Source organism: Diceros bicornis, chromosome X (genome assembly GCF_020826845.1).
Source record: "Diceros bicornis minor isolate mBicDic1 chromosome X, mDicBic1.mat.cur, whole genome shotgun sequence".
Taxonomy (NCBI): Eukaryota; Metazoa; Chordata; class Mammalia; order Perissodactyla; family Rhinocerotidae; genus Diceros; species Diceros bicornis.
Window position 1 is genome coordinate 41,688,725 of NC_080781.1, and position 23,667 is coordinate 41,712,391.

Below are 23,667 nucleotides of genomic sequence, written 5' to 3' on the forward strand. Positions count from 1 at the left end.
TTGGTTGTTCTTTCAACTTGACTTCTCCTGAGTCAGTAAATAGGGGCAGCTGTAGGGTTCTTCACAAGGAGCACTCCCTTCTCTTGCCCTAGCCCCCGCCAACTGCTCCTCCCATGAGTACAGGCTACTTTCTGTAAGTATGGCTTGTCTGAGTGATTCCTTGTTGAGGACCCAAATGGATCTAGGAAACTTCCTACCTCCCACCTGCCCATGCCCTCTCTTACTGCTACCATGTATGTGTATGGTCTTGCACTCAGTATATCCTAAACCTCAGCAAAGACTCCTTCCCAGTGCTATCTCACATCTGCAGCTGTGAGTGTTCCCTGCTCTGAGATCTCCTGCGCTGGTGCTTAAGTTCCTCTGCCTCTGCAGGCCTCTCATCAGGGTTTCCGCTCTCTTCTAATTTTGTCAGATACAGAGATTACACTTCTGCTGCTTTTTCTCCCTGTAGCTTTTGGGTGAAGCCTGAGATGGAAAGAAAAAATGCTGATTTTACTCCCCATATTTAAACCAGAAGTCAGAACATACTTTTAAAATGTTACTTAAATCAACAAAGCTTTCCTTCAGTGTATGTAACAGGCACTGTTGATTTACTCTCTAGTGTGCAATGAGCTTTGACTTTCGGGTGTGGCCTTTCCCATGGGCCTTCTTTCCTGTATGTGTTCTCTGATGTACAATAAGGTTTGATTTTTGGGTAAAGGCTTTCCCACATTCTGTACACTTATAGGGTTTCTCTCCAGTGTGAGTTCTCTGGTGTACTGTGAATGTTGATTTTTCTCTGAAGGCTTTGCCACACTCAGTGCATGCATAGGGTTTCTCTCCTGTGTGTGTTCTCTGATGTATTATGAGCTGTGACTTCTGGCTAAAAGCTTTCCAACATACAGGACATTCATAGGGTTTCTCTCCTGTATGAATTCTCTGATGTATAATAAGCTTTGACTTTTCTCTGAAGGCTTTGCCACATTCATTACATTTATATGGTTTTTCTTCTGTATGAGTTCTTTGATGTATAATGAGATATGACTTCTGGGAAAATGCTTTTTCACATTCATTGCACTCATAGGGCTTCTCTCCTGTATGACCTCTCTGGTGTAGCATGAGATAGGATTTCTGAGAGAATGCTTTCTCACATTCATTACATTCAAAAGGTTTCTCTCCTGAATGAGTTCTCTGATGTACACCAAGGTTTGACTTTTGGGTGAAAGTTTTTCCACACACATCACATTCATAGGGTTTCTCTCCTGTATGAGTTCTCTGATGCACGATGAGGGTTGACTTCTCATTGAAAGACTTCCCACATTCAGTACATTTATGAGGTTTCTCTCCCGTATGAGTTCTTTGATGTATAATGAGAGTTGACTTATCACTGAAAGTTTTCTTACACTCATTACATTCATGGGGTTTCTTCCCTGTATGAGTACTATGATGTATAATTAGATCAAGCTTCTGTATGAAGGATTCCCCACATTTAGTGCATTCATAAGTCTTCTCTCCTGTGTGGGTTTTCTGATGGACAATGAGGTTTGACTTCTGAGTGAAGGCTTTTCCACATTCATTACATTCATAAGGTTTCTCTCCTGTGTGAGTCCTGTAATGAATGATGACAGTTGACTTTTCTCTGAAGGCTTTTCCACATTCTGGACACTCAAAGGGTCGCTCTCCTGTATGAGTTCTCAGGTGTATAATGAGTTGAGATTTTTGGCTAAAGGCTTTTCCACATTCAGTACATCCAAAGGGTTTCTCTCCCGTATGAGTTCTCCAATGTACAATGAGGTGTGACTTCTTGCTGAACGTTTTCCTACACACAGTACATTCAAAGGGTTTCTCTCCATTTTTAATTCTCTGATGCAGACTAAGACCTTTCTTTCGCCTGAGGGCCTTTCCACACTCTTTATATCCATAGGGTTTCACTCCAGGAGTTGTTTTCTCATACTCAGTATGGAAGAATAATTTTGCACATCCATTATCATGTTTCTTTCCTGCAGAGCTTCTACTACATAAGTCTAAATTATCTACCATATTATTTCCAAATGACTCATATTTATGGGGTCTTTGTATTGAAACAACAAGGTTTGTACTCAGGTGAAGTGTGTTTCCAAATTCATCATAGTCATGGTCACTCTTGGTGGTAACTGATTTCTTGTCAGGGAATCTAACTTGCATCAACAAACATTTATCTTTGTCATCCTGGTGCTGTCTCTCAATCCGTTCATCAACTTGGCAGGCTTCTTCTAGAAAGAAGTACAATAAACCATTTTTATACTTTAACATTATGGAATGGACATTCTTTAGAAATGCCCTGCCATATGAAAGCTGTTACTATTATCTCATTTTATCAGAGTTCCTGGAGAGAGAATCTTGACATCAAATCCTCTTCTTTTACTAAACTCCCAGCTGCTAGCCTTTTTGTTACCAAGAACAATCTTACCCTGACACCTCAGTCTTTCTTACCTCTACTTTTGCATCATCTCTGATTTCCATCAACTCTGGGGACCTTATCACCCCTTATCTTCATTTATCATATGAACTCTTAACTGTACCTGACTTATACTATTTCTACCTAGGTAGAAATGCAACAGTGTGAATCATGGACTCAAATCTTACAACAATCCTGAATCCACATTTTCAGTAAATGAGAGAAAGATCTAGAAGAATTAGTCTTACAAAACAAAGAAAAACCTAAAGATCTTTGCCCAATCTGGATTCACTTTTCTATTCATCCAAGCTTGCATTCACTGTTCTTCAACACCACCTTCTGCTCCTGTCTACACTATTTCCACTAAAAACTGTCTCTTATTAACTGCAAAACCTTCTCCATGTTCCATCACCCACATACTCCAGTCCTCCATATTTTGCTATATTCAGAATCTAGAAATCTTTCAAGAAGCAGTTCAGTCTTTTCAAAAAAGCTTACCCTGATCTTCCTCTGTAACTTCAATTTTCATTAATTTCTAAAGTAGTCGGTCATCTGTACCACTCATTTAGAAAATTAAAATTGCAAATTGTTGCCTTTAATATACTATATTTCATAAATTGCAAGATGTATATTAGTCCACATTTTAACATATCTGAATCCAGATGCACCTTACAATCAATGACATGTCATAAGTTAAGTGGTGGCAATTTTTCTTTTTTAGTGATGTGTCTTAAAATCAATGGTATCTTGAAGTTCATAAAATACGGTAAATACTTTTTGCACATATACTGAGTTTTTATCCTTTTTTGTAGTTTACTTTTCTTCTCACTTTTTCCTCAAATTCTATATGAAAATGTTCAAACATACAGAAAAGTTGAAAGAAGAGTACAATAACTAACTCGTGTTACCACTTAGATTTAATAAGGCTAACATTTACGATAGTAATACTGAATTTTAAAATGGATCATGCATCTGTGGTTTCCCTTCTTGTTACTTCCTTTCTTTGGATAGTAAAGCACTAGTTCTAAACCAGGAGTGAACATCAGAATCACAGGAAAAGCTTTTACAAAATACATTTGATGGGACCCAAGCTCCACCAAGGATCTCCTAAATCTGGACTTCCTTAGGTAGTAAGAAGCAGCATAGCACATGTGCTAGGGTCATGGGCTCTCTAGCCCAGGATCAAATCCTGTCTCAACCTTTCACTTGCTCTGTGACCTTAGGCAAGTTGTCTAATCTATTTGTATCTTACTTTCCCACCTGGAAAACAGAAATTATAATAGTGCCCATCCAAATGTTTGTCAATAGGATTCAATTACTTATAACAGGGTATGCATGACACATAGGAAGTGCTTTCAAACGTTTACTATAACAACTACTACACTACTACTACAATAACAATAACAACAAGTACTACTATTATGATTATTAAGAGCCACTATATTACTATAAAAAGAAATAAGGAATATCTCAATATATTTAACATGTCCTTGAATATTAAGTGAAAAAAAGAAGTTGAATAAAACTATGCATAGTAGGCTAACATTTTTCTAAGGAAGGAAACAAATATACAGATATATATTAATATAGGCTCATATTGTGAAAAACAATGCAAGGATAAACCTTTAAATTTTAATAAATGGTTACCTATGGGGGAAGGAAGGGAGTGGGATGGAGAGGGAATGAAGCTGGACTTCTTTGAATATACCTTGTTTTCTAGGTTTGACTTTGGAACCAAGTAAATATTTTATAAATATTTCATATAGTCATAAAGTAAAACTGAATATAAAAGGATCCCCTAATAATAATAAATATCCCCTCATCTGTATGTCCTAACAACCATGCTGAAAAGTCTTGATTCTCAATGGCACCAACATGATTAACTCACTACACACATTCAGCAGTCTCAGAAAAATACTAACAATACTACCATCAGATGTAAGATTAATAAATTAAAAACCTTTAAGTCCATAATTTGATTTGGAAATATCAATTTGAATACATGATGTATTTTCTCTTAAAAAATCTTTTTTTAGATAGTTCCCAGCTCGGTTGATGGAAAGGCCTAGAAACAATTCCCTAACATCCAAATTGTCGTCTCAAAACATTATCACTAAAAAGAACCAGGGCTCCTCAGAGAAATGGCTGATTCCAGGTCAGAGACAGGAAATATATAAAATGAGCCTGGAACATCTTGTAACATCAGAAAGCAAGGAAGCTACCAAAGACTCAGGAGCCACCTTGAAAGGGTTTCCACTGGCCAGAGATGGGGCAGTTTGATTCATAATAAGGATAAGGCAATGGATTAAAACATAAAAAATGTTTAAATCCATAAGCCCATAAATGATACTCAAAAAAAGACATATTAGTCACCTTTGAATGATGCTACAAAACCAACTCATTATTTTGAAAACTGGTAAATAAATGGCAAAACGTAACTCATGTGTATACTATGTACCTATTCTGTACAATATGTAACTCATATACAACCAAATGATAGATGGAGGGCAATCCCTCTTTACAGAAATATTCCAGCTAATTGACAAAGAAGGAATGACAGAATTACAATATCACCACTTTGCAACCATTAATGAATTAATAGTAAGCAATAATCACCAATGACCAATGACATAGAAAAAAGAAACAACCATGCATTACGATGCCTCCTGATGGAAGTATGTTACACCAGCTAGGAAGTGACCTTGCTAAAAGAAAAAAATAAAACCCTGATCAAGCTTTGAGATCTAACTACCAATTTACAAGAAAAACAGGGGACAGAGGAATATGTCAGATACCACCATGGAGTACTTAACAGCAAAAATCCAGAATGTGGAAACTAAAGGACAAATGACTCAGTTTCTTAAAAAAGAAATACCAGAGAAAAAAGACAGAAGGAAGGGAATCATCTGTAGATTATAAGAAACAAGAATCCGAGTAGCTTTGAGCACACCCAGCACCTAGATCCTAATTTCTCAATACCATTCCTCACTAGAAGGAATCGGAGATGCTTGGAGAAGTTGCTGATTCCAGGTCTGAAATGGGGAAAGTACAATATGAACCTGGAATATATTTTTGTGCCAGAAAGTGCTCAGAGAATGATGGGGACATGTCAAAAGACAGAGGAGTCAGCCTGAAGGGACTCCTACTAGCCAAACTGAAGACAATTTGAACATCAAAATGAATAACAACAGTAGACAGTAATGGATTATAACACATTGAAAAATAAAAATCTGTGTCCATACTGATACAAAAATTAATTAATTAATAGAGATAGGGCAAGGGAGAGTTCTTTACAGAAGAGTGCCAACTTAAAAATGTAGAAGGAATGATAGAAAATTCACCATTTTCCTCAGCCATCTTAGTAATAATTGATTAAGGCAAGAATCGTCAGTGAATGTTAAAAACCACTGGGTAAAAATTTCGGAGGAATAGGATATTCACACAGTTTGGCAGTTCCACAAAATGTTAAACATACAGTTATCACATGGTCCAACAATTCCACTCCTGTGTATGTACTCAAAAGAAATGAAAACATACATCACCACAAAAACTTCTACGTGAATGTTCATAGCAGCATTATCTGTAATAGCCAAAAAGCGGAAAGAAGCTAAATGTCTATCAACAGATGAACACATAAACAAAATGTGTTAACAAAATGGATAAACAAAGTTATATCCATACAGTGGGATATCATTCCATCGTAAAAAGGAATGAAGTACTGATACATGCTACAATATGGATGAACCTTGAAAACATGCCAAGTGAAAGAAACCAGACATAAACGGCCATATTTTGTATGGTTCCATTTACATGAAATGTCTAGAATAGGCAAATCCATAGATACAGAAAGTAGATTAGTGGCTGCCAGAGGATGAAGGAAGGAGGGAATGGAGAGTGACTGATAAGGGATAGGGGTTTCATTTGGAGGGTAATGATAATGTTCTAGAATTAGATAGTGGTGATGGCTGCACAACTCTATGAATATACTAAAAATCACTGAATGTGTATACGTCAAAAGAGTGAATTTTATGGTATGTGAATTATATCTCAATAAAGCTATTTTTAAAAAGAGATAAGATGTTTTAAGAAAGCAAATCTGATGGGAATATCTAAGCTGAATGGAATCAGGTAATCCAATCTGGAATTAGAGCATTAGCATCTAGGCCTGTGACTAATGTGGCCTGGCTTCAGATAAGGCAGTGAAAAATGAAAATGGTAGAAGTGGCAGGGCTTGGGGGCAGGGGATTGGCATTTACACGACACTTATATACGGGGCAAAGGAACTGCGCAGAAACTTGTGGGTGAGCACCAACTTAAGGAGAGTGGTCTCAAAGGTGTGGGACAGGGGAAAGGGTGTCAGTCTTATGTCTGAGGTGTTCATGTCCCTGTCCTCCAAGGTCAAATGCCATAACCTTTCCAAGATATTCCTGAAAGCCCTTTCAGAGATCCTCACCCTCGACTGGCAAGCTGGGACCTCATGTCCCCATAGCCTGGGTCAATCCCACTTACCTGGAAAGCTCCAAATTGGGATTATTCCTTCTGCCGGGCATGGCTCTTCTACCTCCAATTTGAGGATGAGGTCTGGTTTGGTAACCTGCTGCCCTGCTAATGAGAAATTAGAGCGATATCTCCTCGGTCTTCAGAGTCTCTGAGAAAGAGGAAGCTGGAGTTTGGGGCAACACAAGGGACCTATCACTTGACACAATAGTAAAGTCAAACCATTTCACCTGGGTTTTGAGTTCACAAACAATCTGACAGGAGAGCAGAGGGGGAAAAGGAACTTTAATCCCTTGAATTCAATGTCAAACTCTTTAAGCAGTTCAGAAACCTTTGAGTTTGGAAATTGAGAAAGGAAAGGCCCTCTATAGGACACAATAATAATAAACAGTGAAATTACCTGAGGAAGCCATTCTTACCCACGGAGACCACGTTGCTATAGGTCTCCAGCATCACATCTCTGTATAGGGTCCTCTGTGGAGGGTTCAGGTACTGCCACTCCTCCTGGGTGAAATCCACAGCCACATCCTCAAATGTCACAAGTCCCTGTAATTGCACATTCCTTTTATTCTAAAATGCTGACCACTGGGGGATGAGGACGGAATGTAGGGGAACTGCTGATTGGGTTCCCAGTTCGTGATGATGACTCAATACAGGATGCCTACTTTGTGGGAAAATCACGAATCATGACAGAAAAACCATTCCATTAAGTAATAGAATATGTAAGACAATGTGGTATTAGCACAAGGATAGACAAATAGTCCAGTAGAACTAAAAAGAGAATCCAAATACGTATGGACACCTGAGTTATGACAAAGTTGGCACTGCAAAACAGTGAGGAGAGGATGAGGATGGGTTCAAATAAATGTAGATGGATTATTGGATAGCTATATGGGAAAAAAATGACATTTAACCCCTAACTCTCACCATACACAAAAATCAGCTATAAGTAAATTGTAAATCTAATGTGAAAGGTAACACAATAAAGTATCTAGAAAATAATATAGGAAAATGTTTTCACAGTCTTGGAGTAGGGAAAGAATTCTAAAACAAGACATGAAAAGCACTACTCATAAAGGAAAAGACTTACAAATGTTACAAGATTAAAGGTACGACAGTAAAAAGGCAGGCTATAGATGGGGAGATTATCTGCAACATTCATAAGTGGTAAAAGGATCTGATCTGGAACATATAAAATAACCCCTACAAATCAATAAGAAACATACAAACAACAGAGAAAAAAAGATAAGAGATGTGAATAGGTACTTCACTACAAAGAAAATCCAAATGACCTATGAACATAAGAAAATGCACCCAACCTCATTAGCACTCAGGTAACCACTGAAATGTACTTAACCCCATAAGCACTCAGGTAAGTGCAAGTTTAAGCCACATGGAGACATCACTATGCACCCACCAGAGAGGTTATAATTAAGCAGATTAAAATACCATAAGATTGTGCTGAAATGGGAACTCCCACACACTGTTAGTAGGAATATAACTGGTATAATTACTTGGGGAAACAGTTTGGTATTATTTACTAAAGTTAATGATTTGCATACACTATGACCCAGCAATTCTACTCCTAGGTACACACCTTACAGAAAATCATGCACATGTGCTCTAGAAAACAAGTACAGGGATGTTCACAGCAGCACTATTTCTAATACTAAATTCTGGAAAAAATCCAAATGTTCCTCAACAACACAATGGGTAAACTGTGGCACAGTCATTCAATGGAATACTGTGTGATCATGAAAATGAATGAACGACAACTGCATATCCAACACAGATGAATCTCACGGATGTACTGATGAGCAAAAGAATCCAGATACAAAGGAGTACATACTGCATGATTCTATTTATACATAGTAAGAGAACTGGCAAGGCCAATCCATGACGTTAGAAGTCAGGATAGTGATTACCTTCTGGGGTGGTACTGATTGGGAGAGGGCATGAGTGGGGATTTGGAGGTCCTGATTATGTTCTAATCTTGACCTGGGGGTGGCTACATGGGGTATTCACTTGGTGATAATTCATCAAGCTGTACACTTATAAACTGTACTCCATGTTTGTTATAATTAAATGTACTTTATATCTTTATACTTATAAATTATTTTTGACAGAAGTGCAAAGGAAATTCAATGGAAAATGGGAGTTCCCATTTCAAAATATGGTGCTGGAACAATTGGATATCCATTTGCAAAAAAAAAAAAAAAGAAAAACTTCAATCCATACCTCCAAAATATATAAAAATTAACTCAAAATGGATCACAGACCTAAATGTAACATCTAAAGCTATAAAATTTCTAAAATAAAATATAGGAGAAAATCTTTTTAACCTTAGGTTAGCCAAATATTTCTTAGATGTGACACCAAAATTCAAAAGACACTGTTAAGAGAATAAAAAGCCACTAATGGAAGAAAATATTTACAAATAACACATCCAGCAAAGAAGCTGTATTGAGAAAATATAAAGAACTCTCAAAACTAAAAAACAAAAAAAAGGATAAAAAAGAGATACTTGACCAAAGAAAATATACAAATGACAAATAAGCACATACAAAGATGCTCAACATCATTAGTCATGAGGAAACTGCAAACTAAAACCACAATGAGATACCACTACACACCTATTAGAATGGGAAAAAAACCTGACAATACTAGGTGCTGGTGAGGATGCGGGACAACTGGAACCCTCACATATCATAGACAGGAATGCAAAATGGTACAGCCACTTTAGAAAACAGTTTGCCAGTTTCTTATGAAATTAAGCATATACTCCCATACAACCCTGCAATCCCACTCACAAGTATATTTACTCAAGTGGAATGAAACTTACATAAACCCAAAAACCTATACATGGACATTTATATAGCAGCTATATTTGCAATCACCAAAATCTGGAAACAACCCAAATGTTTTTCAACCAGTGAATGGATAAACAAACTGGAATCCATACAATGTAATAATACTCAGCAATAAAAATGAAAGAACTAATGATACATGCAACAGCATGGATGAACCTCAAATGTATTAGGCTAAGTGAAAGAAGCTAGACTCAAAAAGCTACATACTGTATGATTCCATTTATATAATATTATAGGAAAGGCAAAAGTACAGAAACTCAAAGTCTATCAGTGATTACCAGGGGCCAGGGTGTGGCAAGGGATTGACTACAAAGGGGAAACACTGGGAGGCAACAGAACTGTTCTGCATCTTCACTGTGGTGGTGGTTACCTACTGTATGAGCTGTCAGAACTTGCAGAACTGTACACTAAAGAGGGTCTGCTTTACTGTATACAAATTATACCTTAATTTTTTTAATTAAAAAAAAGGAGCTTCCAGGTAATCTAGAACAATTGCATCTATGTAAATCCAAATCTCCCTGCATATCCTCCAAAAGACTATAGAGATCAACATGAAGAACAAACAAAACCACACATAACCTATACCTTCAGTATAACTTATAATAGAATATAGAGACTAAGACAAATTTCTAATTACCTATAAGTAATACACAAATACCAAATTCCAGCTCAGCTGGCATTCAAACTACTGCTATAAACCTTTCTGGAATGTGAGAAGGATCTGAAAAAACAGTCAAGAGAACAGAAGAGGGGAGCAGAGAGCCTAAGGATGAGCTCAAATCATGCTTAGAAAGAGAAAATCTGCCGTAAGTATGAAAATACGGACAAACTGGCCAGATCTGTCAGAGTACCAGCTATAGGAAAGGTGTGTGGAACCCAAGGTGGCAGTCACTAAAAAAACATTCCCTCTAAGGAAGCAGAGGGTAAAAAGGAGCAACGAAGAACCATTTGGAGATTGGGTAGTGAAAGGAAAAAACCAGAGGGAAATTGAGGGTCATGTAAGACAAAGAATGATCAAAACAAACAAAACAAGTTGGAGCACCCATCGTGGCTCTCCACAGTGCCGAGGGAAAGTGAGCCGTTAAGGAAACTGCACTTTGCCTCACTGACAAAAGAGGGTGCTCTTGAACCCAGAATCATGCAAGCCACCCCAACCTCCAACACTGTCCTCAAAACAAACAGATACAGACAGTCAGGATACATTCAAAGCTTCTTTAAGGATAATAGAAAATGAAAAACTATTTCAGGTGATAAGAAATTCACCCCACAATGACATCAGCAAAATGACAGAGTAGGCAGCTCTAAGCTCTCATCTCCCCATAGAAACATTAAAAAACAAGCAGAGGGCCAGCCCCATGGCTTAGGGGTTGAGTGTGCGCGCTCCGCTACTGGCGGCCCAGGTTCGGATCCTGGGCATGCACTGACGCACTGCTTGTCCGGCCATGCTGAGGCTGCGTCCCACATACAGTAACTAGAAGGATGTGCAACTATGACGTACAACTATCTACTGGGGCTTTGCGGGGGAAAAAAAAGGAGGAGGATTGGCAATAGATGTTAGCTCAGAGCTGGTCTTCCTCAGCAAAAAGAGGAGGATTAGCACGGATGTTAGCTCAGGGCTGATCTTCCTCACAAAAAAAAAAAACAAGCAGAAACTGTCAGAACCAACTTAGAACTCTGGAAAACAGTCAAAGGTTTGCAGCAATCAAGTGAACATGGAAACAAGAAAAAGGCAATTTAAAGACAGTGGGAGAGATTGCTGGGAATATGGCAGCATAGGAGGACTCTGAACTCACCTTCTTTCATGGACACAACAAATTTACAACTACCCTTGGAACAATTACCCCTGAGAGAGAACTGGAAACTGGATAAAAAGAACCCCCACAACAAGGGACAGCGCTGACTGAGGTGGAAAAGGCAGAAATACCTTTCTGAAGAGGAAAAAAGCCACGTTGTAGCCATGGCGCTCCATGGCCAGGAGCAATCGTAAGGTACAAAGCTTTTCCTGGAGGAGTGGGGGATCTGAGCGGGAGAGCTTTGCCACAATAAGCAGCTATTGAACTCAGCACAACTGAGACAAGTGTCATAATATCTGGCTTTGCTGCCTATTAAAAACAAGGGGGATACCCCTAGAAAAGCTATCAAACATAAGAGAAAGAAAAGTCTGCTCTTAAAGGGCCCACACACAAATTCACCTGTTCCAAAAAGCAACACACAATCACCACAAAGAAAGGTGCACAGTCCTCTGGTGAAGAGACTCATGTGATAGGCTCTGGGTGCATCTTAGGGAGGCAGGAGGCAGCTGGGACCACCTCCCCAGGGACTGAGACATTGGCGGCAGCTGTTACTGTGACCTAGTACAGGTGTGCTGATACAGAGGCTGGCAGATGCCATTGGAGTTCTTCCCCTGGCCTGTTAGCACAGGGATTTTGCCCCACCCACTAGAGCACGGATTTAATCCAGTTTAGCCAAGGCAGGCAGCCTGCCCTAGGGACTGGCTCCACCCACCAGCAAGCCCTCAGGCAACCTGTGGGCCCATATAGGTGGAGTGTGTGGGACCTCCGCAGCAGGGCGAGTGGGTCTGATTCAGCAGGGCAGGGGGTGCACAAGGGGCAAGACTGCATTGATGGGTGTGTGGACCTGTGGGCAGTGGGGCTTGTCAGCTGCAGCAGACTTGTGCTTCTCAAACAGCCACATAGGGGATCTGCCCCACCTTCCTATGCCTGAAACAATTGTGTGCTACCACGCCTGGGGCCAGTCCCATCCAGCTGCACTCCTGAGAGAGCTGACAACAGCCTCACAGGTCAGAGGCCTACAGCAATTGTGAGCCCCTGAGCCTAGCAACCAGCCACCCTGGGGGCCTACTCACGTAGGAGCAAAACAGCAGCAGGTATGTGCTATTAGACCTTGCAGCCAACTGTGCTGGGGGCTCCCTCTGCCCAATAAAGTGACTAAAGGGACCAGAGCAACTGCACGCAGCTGAGCCTTACAACGAGCTGGCCAGGGAACCTGCAGTAAGAGCAACCCCGCCATAACAGAAGGTTACATGTAGCCCACAAAGGGGACACTCCTAGAACATTTGGAACTGGTGACAAGAGGGAAGCACATTTCTGGGCCTCATAAGGCATCTCTTACATAAGGCCACTTCTCCAAGATTGGGAGATGTAGCTGATCTACCTAATATACAAATATAAGCACAGAGAAATAGGCAAAATGAGGAGACAAAGGAATATGTTCCCAATAAGGGAACATAACAAATCTTCAGTAAAGAACTAAACCAAACAGAGATAAACAATCTACCTGATAAAGAGTACGAACTAATAGTCATAAGGATGCTCACTGACCTTGGGAGAAGAATGGATGAATACAGTGAGAACTTCAACAAAGAATTGGACAATATAAAAAAGAACCAATCAGAAGTGTAGAATACAATAATGGAAATGAAAAATTCACTAGAGGGAATCAATAGCAGAGTACATGACACAGAAGAATGGATCAACAAGCTGGATGAAAGACTAGAGGAAATCACCCAAGCTGAACAGAAAAAATAATTAAAAAGAATGAGTACAGTCTAAGGGACCTCTGGGACAACATCAAGCACACTAACATCCATATTATAGGTGTCCCAGAAGGAGAAGCGAGAAACAAAGGGGCAGAGAATCTATCTGAAGAAATAATAGCTGAAAACTTTCCTAACCCAAGGAAGGAAACAGACATCCAGGTACAGGAAGAACAGAGAGCACCAAACAAGATGAACCCAAAGAGGCCCACAACAAGACACTTTATAATTAAAACATCCAGAATTAAAGATAAAGAATCATAAAAGCCAAAAGAGAAAGGCAACAAGTCACATACAAAAGAAACCACATAAGGCTATCAGCTGACTTCTCAGCAGAAACCTTACAGGCTAGAAGGGAGTGGCACAATATATTTAAAGTGCAAGGAAAAAACCTACAGCCAAGAATACTCTACCCAGCAAGGTTATCATTTGGAATGGAAGGAGAGATAAAGAGTTTCCCAGACAAGAAAAACTAAAGGAGTTTATCACCAAGAAACTAGCCTTACAAGAAATGCTAAGGGGACTTATTTAAGTGGAAAAAAGAAGACCACAAATAGGAATAAGAAAATTACCAAAAAAATAAATAAATAAAATCACTGGTAAAGGCAAATATACAGTAATGGTAGCAGATCAACCGCCTATGAAGCTAATATGAAGGTCAAAAGACAAAAGTACTAAAATTATCTATTTCTATGATAAGAGGGTAATGGATACACATGCACGAAAAAAGAGGTTAGACATGAGATCAAAAACATAAAATGTGGGAGGAGGGGAGTAAAAGAGTAGAGCTTTTAGCAAGAGATCAAACTAAAGAGCCCATCAACTTCATATAGATTGCTATATATGTAGGTTATTATATATGAATCTCATGGTAATCACAAACCAGAAACCTATAATAAATACACAAAAAATTAAGAGAAAGGAACCCAAACATAATACTAAAGAGAAAGGAACCCAAACATAATACTAAAGAAAGCCATCAACCACAAGGGAAAAGAGCAAGAGAAGAAGAAAGGAACAGAGAAGAACTACTAAAACATCCAGAAAAAAAGTAACAAAATGGCAATGAGTACATACTTATCAATAGCTACTTGAAATGTCAATGGACTAAATGCTTCACTCAAAAGACACAGGGTGGCTGACTGGATAAAAAAACAAGACCCATATATATGCTGCATACAAGAGACACACTTCAGACCTAAAGACACTCACATACTGAAAGTAAAGGGATGGAAAAAGATACTCCATGCAAATGGCAATGAAAATAAACCTGGGGTGGCAATACTTATATCAGACAAAATAGACTTTAAAACAAAAACTGTAACAAGAGACAAAGAAGGGCACTACATAATGATAAAGGGAACAATCCAAAAAGAGAATATAACACTTATAAATATCTATGCACCCACCATAGGAGCACCTAATATATAAAGCAGTTATTAACAGACATAAAAGGAGAAATAGACAGCAACACAATAATACTAGGGGACTTTAACACTTCACTTACACCAATGGATAGATTACCCAAACAGAAGATCAATAACGGAACACTGGCCTTAAATGACACATGAGACCAGATGGACTTAGTAGACATATACAGAACATTCCATCCAAAAACCGAAGAATACACATTCTTTTCAAATGTACATGGAACATTCTCCAAGACAGATCACATATTAGGCCACAAAACAAGTTTCAATAAATTTAAGAAGACTGAAATAATACCAAGCGTCTTTTCTGACCACAACGGTATGAAACTAGAAATCAACTACAGGAAGAAAACTGGAAAAGCAACAAATATGTGGAGATTAAACAAAATGCTACTGAACAATGACTAGGTCAACGAAGAAATCAAAGGAGAAATCAAAAAATATCTGGAGACAAATGAAAATGAAAATATGACATGCCAAAATTTATGGGGTACAGCAAAAGTGGTTCTAAGAGGGAAGTTTATAGCAATACAGGCCTACCTCAACAAACAAGAAAAATCTCAAACAATCTAACAGTGCACCTAAAGGAAGTGGAAAAAGAAGAACAAAGACCAAAATCAGTAGAAGGAAGGAAATAATAAAAATTAGCATAGAAATAAATGACATAAAGACTAAAAAACAATAGAAAAAAATCAATGAAACCAAGAGCTGGTTCTTTGAAAAGATAAACCAAATTGACAAACCTTTAGCTAGACCCACCAAGAAAAAGAGAAGGCTCAAATAAATAAAATCAGAAATGAAAGAGGAGAAATTACAATGGACACCTCAGAAACACAAAAGATTATAAGAGAATACTACAAAAAGCTATACGCCAACAAATTGGATAATTTAGAAGAAATGGATAAATTCTGAGAATCATACAACCTTCCAAAACTGAATCAAGAAGAAATAGAGAATTTGAATAGACCAATCACCAGTAAGGAGATCAAAACAGTACTCAAAAACCTCCCAAAAAATAAAAGTCCAGGACTAGACGGCTTCCCCAGTGAATTCTACCAAACATTCAAAGAAGACTTAATACCTATCCTTCTCAAACTCTTCCAAAAAATTGAAGAGGAGGGGAAGCTTCCTAACTTGTTCTATGAGGCCAACATTACCCTGATACCAAAACCAGGCAAGGACAACATAAAGAAACAAAATTACGGGGCAATATCACTGATGCACATCGACGCAAAAATCCTCAACAAAATACTAGCAAATCGCATACAACAATACATTAAAACGATCATACACTATGATGAAGTGGAATTTATTCCAGGGATGCAGGGATGGTTCAACATCCACAAATCAATCAACGTGATACACCACATTAACAAAATGAAGAATAAAAATCACATGATCATCTCAATGGATGCAGAGAAAGCATGTGACAAAATACAGCATCTATTTATGATACAAACTCTGAATAAAACAGGTATAGGAGGAAAGTACCTCAACATAATAAAGGCCATCTATGACAAACCCACAGCTAATATCATACTCAATGGAGAAAAACTGAAAGCTATCTCTCTAAGAACAGGAACCAGCAAGGATGTCCACTTTTGCCACTCTTATTTACCACAGTATTGGAAGTCCTAGCCAGAGCAATCAGGCAAGAAAAAGAAATAAAAGGGATCCAAATTGGAAAGGAAGAAGTAAAACTGTCACTATTTGCAGATGACATGATTTTATATATAGAAAACCCTAAAGAATCCACCAAAAAACTATTAGAAATAATAAATGAATACAGTAAAGTTGCAGGATACAAAAGCAATATAGAAAAATCAGTTTTGTTTCTATACACTAACATCTAAGTAGCAGGACAAAATGAAATTAAAAATACAATCCCAGGGTCCGGCCCCGTGGCTTAGAGGTTAAGTGTGTGTGCTCTGCTACTGGCGGCCCGGGTTCGGATCCCGGGCGTGCACCGACTCACCGCTTCTCCGGCCATGCTGAGGCCGCATCCCACCTACAGCAACTAGAAGGATGTGCAACTATGACATACAACTATCTACTGGGGCTTTGGGGAAAAAAAAAAGGAGGAGGATTGGCAATAGATGTTAGTTCAAAGCCAGTCTTCCTCAGCAAAAAGAGGAGAATTAGCATGGATGTTAGCTCAGGGCTGATCTTCCTCACCAAAAAAAAAAAAAAAAAGAATACAATCCCATTTACAATTGCAAAAAAAAATAAAACACCTAGGTATAAATTTAACCAAAGAGATGAAAGAACTGTACACTGAAAACTATAAAACACTGTGGAAAGGAACTGAAGAAGACACAAAGAAATGGAAATATATTCCATGTTCTTGGATTGGAAGGATTAACATAGTTAAAATGTCCATACTTCCTAAAGCAATCTACAGATTCAATGCAATCCCTATCAAAGTTCCAAGAACATTTTTCACAGAAATAGAACAAAGAATCCTAAAATTTACATAGAACAACAAAAGACCCTGAATAGCCAAAGGAATCCTGAGAAAAAAGAACAAAGCTGGAGGTATCACACTCCCTGATTTCAAAATATACTACAGAGCTACAGTATCAAAACAGCATGGTACTGGCACAAAAGCAGAGACACAGATCAATGGAACAGAATCGAGAGCCCAAAAATAAACCCACACATCTGTGGACAGCTAATTTTCGACAAGGGAGCCAAGAACATACAATGGAGAAAGGAAAGTCTCTTCAATGAACGGTGTTGGGAAAAATGGACAGTCACATGCAAAAGAATGAAAGTAGACCATTATCTTACACCATACACAAAAATTAACTCAAAATAGATTCAAGACTTGAATGTAAGACCTGAAACAATAAAACTTCTAGAAGAAAACACAGGCAGTACACTCTTCGACATCGGTCTTAGCAGCATATTTTCAAATACCATGTCTGACACAGCAAGGGAAACAAAAGAAAAAATAAACAAATGTGGCTACAACAAACTAAAAAGCTTCTGCACAGCAAAGGAAACCATCAACAAAATGAAAAGACAACCTAACATTTGGAGAAGATATTTGCAAACCATATCTCTGATAAGGGCTTAATATCCAAAATATATAGAGAACTCATACATCTCAACAACAAAAAAACAAATAACCCACAAAAAATGGGCAAAAGATCTGAATAGACATTTTTTCCAAAGAAGATACAGAGATGGCCAACAGGCACATGAAAAGATGTTCAACATCACTAATTACTAGGGAAATGCAAATCAAAACTACAATGAGATATCACCTCACACCCATCAGAATGGCTGTAATTAACAAGACAAGAAATAACAAGTGTTGGAGAGGTTGTGGAGAGAAGGGAACTCTCATACACTGCTGGTGGGAATGCAAACTAGTGCAGCCACTATTTAAAACAGTATGGAGATTCCTCAAAAAATCAAGGATAGAACTACCACATGATCTAGCTATTCCACTGCTGGGTATTTATCCAAAGAACACGAAAACACCAATGCGTAAAGATACATGCACCCCTGTGTTCATTGAAGCGTTATTCACAATAGCCAAGACTTGGAAGCAACCTAAGTGCCCATCAAGGGACGAACGGATAAAGAAGATGTGATATATATACACAATCGAATACTACTCAGCCATAAGAAACGATGAAATTCAGCCATTTGTGACAACATGGATGGACATTGAGGGTATTATACTAAGCAAAATAAGTCAGAGGGAGAAGGTCAAATACTGTATGATCTCATGCATAAGTAGAAGATAAAAACAAAAACAAACACACACATAGAGACAGAGATTGGATTGGTGGTTACCAGAGGGGAAGGGGGGAGGGAGGAGGGCAAAAAGGATGATTAGGCACATGTGTGTGGTGATGGACTGTAATTAGTATTTGGGTGGGGAACATGATGTAATCTATGCAGAAATATAAGTATAATAATGTACACCTGAAATTTATACAATGTTATAAACCAACGTTACTGCAATAAAAAAAAAACAGTAAAAAAAAATTAGATCCCCATTAAGACAATAATACATCATGATCAAGTAAGATTTATTCCAGGCATACAATAATAGTTTAATGTTAGAAAATTCATTAACATAATTCACCATTTAAATAGACCTAAGGAGAGAATTTATATGATTAATATAATTAATATAAGAAATGCAGATATAAAAATATTGAAACAAAATTCAATACCCAATCCTGATAAAAAAAGCACTAAAGAAGATTAGAATTTTTGGTAATTTCCTTAAAATAAACAAAGATAGACAGATAAAGGAAGGAGAGAAGGAGGGAGGGAGGAAAGGGAGGAAGAAAAGAAGGACTGGAGTGGAAGGAAGGAAGGATGGATAGACTGGAGCTGAAGGAAGGAAGGATGGAAGGGAGACTGGAATGGAAGGGAGACTGGAATGGAAGGAAGGAAGGAAAAAAGGAAGGAAGGATGAACTGGAATGGAAGGATGGAAGGACATTTTACATGGCGGCCTTGGGTCACCACAGATACTATAATAATATAATTTAGGGTAGGGGCTGGCCACCCCAGAAAGACCAACTGTGTGATAGGGTAGGGGCTGGAGACGAAGAGCAGCCACATGGATAATCATGCCTATAAAATGAAGCCCTAATACAAACTCTGAACACTGATGCTCACGTGAGCTTCCCTGGTTGACAGAACTGCATGCATACTATCACATATCAATGCCAAAAATGTCACACATCCCGACTCCATGGGGAGAGAAAAACAGAAGCTTCAGGTTTGGTATTTTCTTGGACCCTGCCCTATGTACTTCTTCCCTTGGCAGATTCTAATCTGTGTCTTCTCCATGAAACAAGCCATAACCATGAGTATAATAGATTTCAGTGAGTTCTGTGAGTCTTCAGACTCAGTGGAATTATCACCTTACACCTGTTAGAATGGCTATAATCACCAAGGCAAAAAACAACAAATGTTGGAGAGGTTGTGGAGAAAAGGGAAACCTCATTCACTGCTGGTCGGAATGCAAACTGGTGCAGCCTCTATGGAAAACAGTATGGAGATTCCTCAAAAATGGATCAAAGACCTGAAGGTGAGACCTGAAACTATAAAACTCATAGAAGAAAATATAGGCAACACACTATTTGACATTGGTTATAAAGGAATCTTTTCGGATGACATGCCTACCCAGACTAGGGAAACTAAAGAAAAACAAGTGGGACTTTATCAGATTAAAGAGCTTCTATAAGACAAACGAAACCAGAATCAAGATGAACAGACAACCCACCAGCTGGGAGAGAATATTTGCAAAACATACATCTGACAAGGGGTTGATCTCCATAATATATAAAGAACTCACACAACTGAACAACAAAAAAACAAACAACCCGATCAAAAAATGGGCAGAGGACCAGGGCCATCTTCCTCAGCGAAAAAAGAGGAGGATTGGCGGATGTTAGCTCAGGGCTGATCTCCTCACAAAAAAAAAAAAAAAAAAAATGGGCAGAGGAAATGAACAGACACTTCTCCAAAGAAGATATACAGATGGCCAATAGGCACATGAAAAGATGTTCAACAGCACTAATCATCAGGGAAATGCAAATCAAAACAACACTAAGATACCACCTCACGCCCGTTAGAATGGCTATAATCACCAAGACAAAAAACAACAAGTGTTGGAGAGGATGTGGAGAAACAGGAACCCTCATAAACAGCTGGTGGGAATGCAAACTGGTGCAGCCTCTATGGAAAACGGTATGGAGATTCCTCAAAGACTTAAAAATAGAGATGCCCTATGACCCAGCCATCCCATTACTGGGAATCTATCCAACGAACCTGAAATCAACAATCCAAAGAGGCTTATGCACCCCTATGTTCATTGCAGCATTATTCACCATAGCCAAGAAGTGGAAGCAACCTAAGTGTCCCTCGACTAATGACTGGATTAAGAAAATGTGGTATATATATATACAATGGAATACTACTCAGCCATAAAAAAAGACAAAATCGTCCCATTTGCAACAACATGGATGGGCCTGGAGGGTATTATGTTAAGTGAAATAAGCCAGAAAGAGAAAGACAAACACTGTATGATCTCACTCATATGTGGAATATAAACCAACACATGGACAGAGAAAACTGTACTGTGGTTACCAGGGGCAGTGGGGGTGGGGGGTGGGCACAAGGGGTGAAGGGAGTCATATATATGGTGATGGACAAACAAAAATGCACAACCCAAAATTTTACAATGTTAAAAACCATTAAAACATCAATTAAAAAAAATAAATATAACCACAAATGAAAAAAAAAACAAAAACAAAAACAAAATTCAAAACAGAAATACCTCATGATCCAGCTACCCCACTACTGGGTATTTATCCAAAGAACCTGAAATCAACAATCCAAAGAGGCTTATGCACCCCTATGTTCATTGCAACATTATTCACTATAGCCAAGAAGTGGAAGCAACTCAAGTGTCCCTTGGCTGATGATTGGATAAAGAAGATGTGGTATATATACACAATGGAATACTGCTCAGCCATAAAAAAAGACAAAATTGTCCCATTTGCAACAACACAGATGGACCTGGAGGGTATTATGTTAAGTGAAATAAGCCAGAGAGAGAAAGACAAACACCACATGATTTCACTCATATGTGGAAGATAAACCAACACACGGACAGAGAGAACAGTTTGGTGGTTACCAGGGGGAAGGGGGTTGGGGGGTGGGCACAAGGGGTGAAGGGACGCATTTATATGGTGACTGACAAATAATAACGTACAACTAAAATTTCACAATGTTACAAACTATTATGACATCAATAAAAAAATTAAAAATAGAACTATCATATGATCCAGCAATTCCACTTCTGGGTATTTATCCAAAAGAAACAAAAACACTAACTGGAAAAGATATATGTACTCCCATGTTCACTGCAGCATTATTTACAATAGCCAAGACATGGAAGCAACCTAAGTGTCCACTGATGGATGAATGGATAAAGAAAATGTGAGATACACACATACACACACACAAAGAAAATGTGAGATACACACATACACACACACACACACAACGGAATACTGTTCAGCCATAAAAAAGAAGGAAATCCTGCCTTTTGTAACAACATAGATGGACCTTGAGGGCATTTTGCTAAGTGAAATAAGTCAGACAGAGAAAGACAAACACCATACGATCTCCTGTATATGTGGACTCTTTCAAAAAAAGAGATCTTATAGATACAGAGAACAGACTGGTAGCTGCCAGAGACAGGGGGCAGGGGAGTGGACAAAATAGGTGAAGGTGGTCAAAACATATAAACTTCCAGTTATAAACTAAATAAGTCCTGGGAATATAATGTACAGCAGTGTGACTATAATTAATAATACTGTATTGTATATTTGAAAGTTCCTAAGAGAGTAAGTCTTAAAAGTTCTCATCACAAGAAAAAAAATTTGTAACTATGTCGTGATGGATGTTAACTAGACTTATTGTGGTAAACATTTTGCACTATATACTATATATATACAATATATATTGTATATATTTTGCAATATATACAAATATCGAATCATTATGTTGTACACCTGAAACTAATATAATGTTATATGTCAATTATATCTCAATTAAAAAAATGAAAGAGGACAATATTTGTAAACATACATAAGCAATTTCCAGGATATACTGTTAAGGGAAAAAAGCAAAGTGCAAAAGAGTCTATAAATAAAGTATACTACCTTTTGAGCAATAAGTGGAAATTTTTAAAATATACATTTACCGGCTCGTTTTAAAAAGAAGCATCATAAGCATAAATCAGAAACTAACAAGACTTGTTACCTCCAAGGTGGAGTGAGAATAGGATAGAAGGTACAGGGGAGAGATGACAATTCTGTGTATATGTATTGTATAGTTTTGTCTCTTCAAATCATATTGACATTTTACATATAAAGGTAAGAATAAAATTAAATCAACAAAAATAAAAGAAATAAAATCTAAAATGGAATACAAACAGAAAAAATGAACCTAACTGTATACCAAATAAATAACATAAGCACACTGGATAGGAAAAAAAGAAAAGAAAAATGAAAAACTATTCCAGGTAACTTCTAAACAGAGTACTCTGATTACATATCCTCAGTATAAAAGGCATGCAAACAAATTGTGTACTGTACTCAGTAGGTTGGCTTTTCACAGGTGTGGGTGCAGGAATTCTGATTCCAATTTCTGTATATTGTCAGACTAAGCAAATGAGTCAATATATTGATGCTAAGAGCTGTGCTCTCACTTTTAGAAAAGGGAGATGCAAATATGGAATGAGGGAAGACTAGGAAGATTCCTGAGATACTGCATGAATTCAAAGTATGTATGTATGTGTATATGTATACACATAGATACACGGACATATAAATAGACACACACACAAAGACAAAGCTCTGTTAACTGAAAGAACCTAGAAGTAACGACACCCCTGTGGCAATGAGCACACCTAGCACCCAGATTTCGGTTTCTATATTATCCACTAATAGGAACCAGTGCTCCTTGGAGAAATGGCCAATTCCAGGCCTGAGTCAGGGAAAGTAAAAGATGAGGGCTAGAATATGTTGTTGCATCAGAAAGTAAGGAAGTGCTCTGAAAATTATAGGGATGTGTCAGAAGGACACAAAAGCCAGCTTAAAGGGGCTCCCACTGGCCAACTTGGGGACAATTGAGTATCAAAATAAATAATGACAATAATGGATTATATTCCATTGAGTAAAATAAAAATAAAAATTTTGTATTACTGATATAAATAAGTAAATAAATCAAGGAGAAAAGAAATCCCCACCTCCTAACACCATCACATTCTTGAAATGACAAAATTCTGGAAATGGATAACAGATTAGTAATTGCTAGGAGTCTAGGAATGAAATGAGGGGGAAAAGGAGTGGAT

General features: G+C 38.1%; 1 protein-coding gene across 9 annotated transcripts in view; it reads right to left on the minus strand.

Annotated features, from left to right (window-relative positions):
• Positions 1–23,667, minus strand: part of ZNF182 (zinc finger protein 182) — a 26,368-nt gene continuing 2,701 nt past the window's right edge. Inside the window, exons 3-5 of one of the 9 annotated variants that reach the window (XM_058535771.1) lie at positions 7,333–7,459; positions 6,926–7,018; positions 1–2,228 (exon numbers count right to left, since the gene is read on the minus strand). In XM_058535771.1, the coding sequence (XP_058391754.1) occupies positions 598–2,228; positions 6,926–7,018; positions 7,333–7,459 (1,851 nt within the window). In that variant the 3' untranslated portion in view covers positions 1–597. Of the gene's footprint in view, positions 2,232–6,925; positions 7,022–7,143; positions 7,223–7,313; positions 7,476–23,667 lie in introns of those variants that run through there. The other 8 variants (XM_058535769.1, XM_058535770.1, XM_058535768.1 and 5 more) reach the window with 8 other exon arrangements.